The sequence below is a fragment of the Gorilla gorilla genome, chromosome 9, assembly GCF_029281585.2.
Source record: "Gorilla gorilla gorilla isolate KB3781 chromosome 9, NHGRI_mGorGor1-v2.1_pri, whole genome shotgun sequence".
NCBI classification, from domain to species: domain Eukaryota; kingdom Metazoa; phylum Chordata; class Mammalia; order Primates; family Hominidae; genus Gorilla; species Gorilla gorilla.
In genome coordinates this window covers 124,731,424-124,734,947 of record NC_073233.2, presented here as the reverse complement: position 1 = coordinate 124,734,947, position 3,524 = coordinate 124,731,424, and the positions used below count along the sequence as shown (strand labels likewise).

At 59.8% G+C, this 3,524-nt stretch overlaps 1 protein-coding gene across 1 annotated transcript; it reads left to right on the top strand.

Annotated features, from left to right (window-relative positions):
- Positions 1–608: 608 nt before the first annotated feature.
- APOA5 (apolipoprotein A5) lies at positions 609–3,524 on the top strand. Its single transcript, XM_019035743.4, has 3 exons — positions 609–1,074; positions 1,189–1,300; positions 1,822–3,524. The coding sequence occupies exons 1-3, from the start codon at positions 1,026–1,028 to the stop codon at positions 2,759–2,761; spliced, it is 1,101 nt and encodes a 366-aa protein (XP_018891288.3). The 5' UTR covers positions 609–1,025; the 3' UTR covers positions 2,762–3,524.

Here is a 3,524-nt window from a genome sequence, read left to right as displayed (position 1 = left end):
AAGAGGGATGTGGTTGGGTCTTTAACCCTATGAATGCTGGCTGAGGATGCCTGCGGAGCCTGTAGTGAAGCTGTCAGGGGCTGCTCAGGTTCTGGCTGGTAGGTGAACACTGTCCATCTTGCCGGCTGGGACACAGTGACTCTCGGTAGTTGTGTAAGAGAGGGGCCCTTGGCAGACAAACAGGTTCTTCTCTGTTGGTGGGCCAGCCAGCAGGTCAGTGGGAAGGTTAAAGGTCATGGGGTTTGGGAGAAACTGGGTGAGGAGTTCAGCCCCATCTCCCGTAAAGCTCCTGGGGAGCACTTCTCTACTGGGGCAGCCGCTGATACCAGGGCACTCATTAACCCTCTGGATGCCAGGGAAAGGGCAGGAGGTGAGTGCTGGGAGGCAGCTGAGGTCAACTTCTTTTGAACTTCCACGTGGTATTTACTCAGAGCAATTGGTGCCAGAGGCTCAGGGCCCGGGAGTATAAAGCAGAATGTCTGCTCTCTGTGCCCAGACGTGAGCAGGTGAGCAGCTGGGGCAGAGGGATGGGGGTCACAGTCGTAAGGGAGGGCATTGCAGGTGGCCTCAGGGGAGAGCCTGGGGTGGCCCCTAAGACGTCCTCTTGGAACATTTTGGCAGAGTTGCCTCTTCGCCCTCGTTAAGGCTCAGTTTTTCCACCATGAAATGGGAGGGAGGGAGACAGGTGGGCAGGGGAGAGGTGGTAGAAGTGGCCCAGAGAACTGTTCCTGGGGTCTGGGACCTTTACGAAGGGGTTAGAGCACCACGCTCCCTGCTATGTGACTGAGGTAGCAAGAGCACGCCCTCTTCCCATGTCTGAGGAAGACACCCTAGCCTCCTTGACTCACCTAGGTCAGTCCTCTTGAGCCCCAACAGCTCTGTGCTCCCCAGCCCAAGGAAGGGGTAACAGGGTTTCGGGCAGTTGCCCCTGCAGAGGCCCCCTGGGGAAGTCCCCTGCGCCATGTCCCTTCCTCTCCTTCTTCCCCTAACCAGGCCTCCCTCCACCTGTCTTCTCAGAGCAGATAATGGCAAGCATGGCTGCCGTGCTCACCTGGGCTCTGGCTCTTCTTTCAGGTGGGTCTCCGACCCTGACTTCAACGTGGGGGTGTGGGTGGAGGCTGGCCAGAGGGCCCTGTCCACCCTGGGGGAGGAGAGCCCAGGCCCTGATTACCTAGTCCCTCTCCGCAGCGTTTTCGGCCACCCAGGCACGGAAAGGCTTCTGGGACTACTTCAGCCAGACCAGCGGAGACAAAGGCAGGGTGGAGCAGATCCATCAGCAGAAGATGGCTCGCGAGCCCGCGTGAGTGCCCAGGGGAAGGGGTGTAGGCGAAGGGAGGAGACAGCTGGGCCATGCCATGATGCCCTGCCTCTGCTGCCTCAACCTCTGTGGCCGCTGCTGGGACAGAGGAAAGGAGCGGTGCTAGCTCTGTCTGCAGATCTCGGCCATCCTGGGCTCTTTAGCGCCCTCTGTCTGCAGCCCCCGCCTTGACAACTCTGTAGCTGTTGTCCCCTTGCTCACTGAGGCGCGGGACCTGGGATCAATCGGGAGGACGCCCGCTGCAGTCCCCAGAATCAAAGGATGATGTGGCGCATCTATGTTTCTTTGGAGAGTGTTGTAGGTCTGGATTTGTATGGGCAATGTGTTTGTGCTTCGTGCGTGAGGAGTTGTTACTGGCCAGGGCTAGGACAAGAGCCCTCGACCCTGGGGCCAACGCCCTGCGTCCTTGGTTCCCCCAGAGGATCAGTGCGCGATGACTTGGGGACAAAGGAGATGATGGGGGCTAGCAGTCTGACGGCCTGGATATCTGTCCCCTTCTCCAGGACCCTGAAAGACAGCCTTGAGCAAGACCTCAACAATATGAACAAGTTCCTGGAAAAGCTGAGGCCTCTGAGTGGGAGCGAGGCTCCTCGGCTCCCACAGGACCCGGTGGGCATGCGGCAGCAGCTGCAGGAGGAGTTGGAGGAGGTGAAGGCTCGCCTCCAGCCCTACATGGCAGAGGCGCACGAGCTGGTGGGCTGGAATTTGGAGGGCTTGCGGCAGCAACTGAAGCCCTACACGATGGATCTGATGGAGCAGGTGGCCCTGCGCGTGCAGGAGCTGCAGGAGCAGTTGCGCGTGGTGGGAGAAGACACCAAGGCCCAGCTGCTGGGGGGCGTGGACGAGGCGCGGGCTTTGCTGCAGGGACTGCAGAGCCGCGTGGTGCACCACACCGGCCGCTTCAAAGAGCTCTTCCACCCATACGCCGAGACCCTGGTGAGCGGCATCGGGCGCCACGTGCAGGAGCTGCACCGCAGTGTGACTCCGCACGCCCCCGCCAGCCCCGCGCGCCTCAGTCGCTGCGTGCAGGTGCTCTCCCGGAAGCTCACGCTCAAGGCCAAGGCCCTGCACGCACGCATCCAGCAGAACCTGGACCAGCTGCGCGAAGAGCTCAGCAGAGCCTTTGCAGGCACTGGGACTGAGGAAGGGGCCGGCCTGGACCCCCAGGTGCTCTCCGAGGAGGTGCGCCAGCGACTTCAGGCTTTCCGCCAGGACACCTACCTGCAGATAGCTGCCTTCACTCGCGCCATCGACCAGGAGACTGAGGAGGTCCAGCAGCAGCTGGCGCCACCTCCACCAGGCCACAGTGCCTTCGCCCCAGAGTTTCAACAAACGGACAGTGGCAAGGTTCTGAGCAAGCTGCAGGCCCGTCTGGATGACCTGTGGGAAGACATCACTCACAGCCTTCATGACCAGGGCCACAGCCATCTGGGGGACCCCTGAGGGTCTACCTGCCCAGGCCCATTCCCAGCTCCTTGTCTGGGGAGCCTTGGCTCTGAGCCTCTAGCATGGTTCAGTCCTTGAAAGTGGCCTGTTGGGTGGAGGGCGGAAGGTCCTGTGCAGGACAGGGAGGCCACCAAAGGGGCTGCTGTCTCCTGCATATCCAGCCTCCTGCGACTCCCCAATCTGGATGCATTACATTCACCAGGCTTTGCAAACCCAGCCTCCCAGTGCTCATTTGGGAATGCTCATGAGTTACTCCATTCAAGGGTGAGGGAGTAGGGAGGGAGAGAGGCACCATGCATGTGGGTGATTATCTGCAAGCCTGTTTGCCGTGATGCTGGAAGCCTGTGCCACTACATCCTGGAGTTTGGCTCTGGTCACTTCTGGCTGCCTGGTGGCCACTGCTACAGCTGGTCCACAGAGAGGAGCACTTGTCTCCCCAGGGCTGCCATGGCAGCTATCAGGGGAATAGAAGGGAGAAAGAGAATATCGTGGGGAGAACATGTGATGGTGTGTGAATATCGCTGCTGGCTCTGATGCTGGTGGGTACGAAAGGTGTGGGCTGTGATAGGAGAGGGCAGAGCCCATGTTTCCTGACATAGCTCTACACCTAAATAAGGGACTGAACCCTCCCAACTGTGGGAGCTCCTTAAACCCTCTGGGGAGCATACTGTGTGCTCTCCCCATCTCCAGCCCCTCCCTCTGGGTTCCCAAGTTGAAGCCTAGACTTCTGGCTCAAATGAAATAGATGTTTATGATAGAA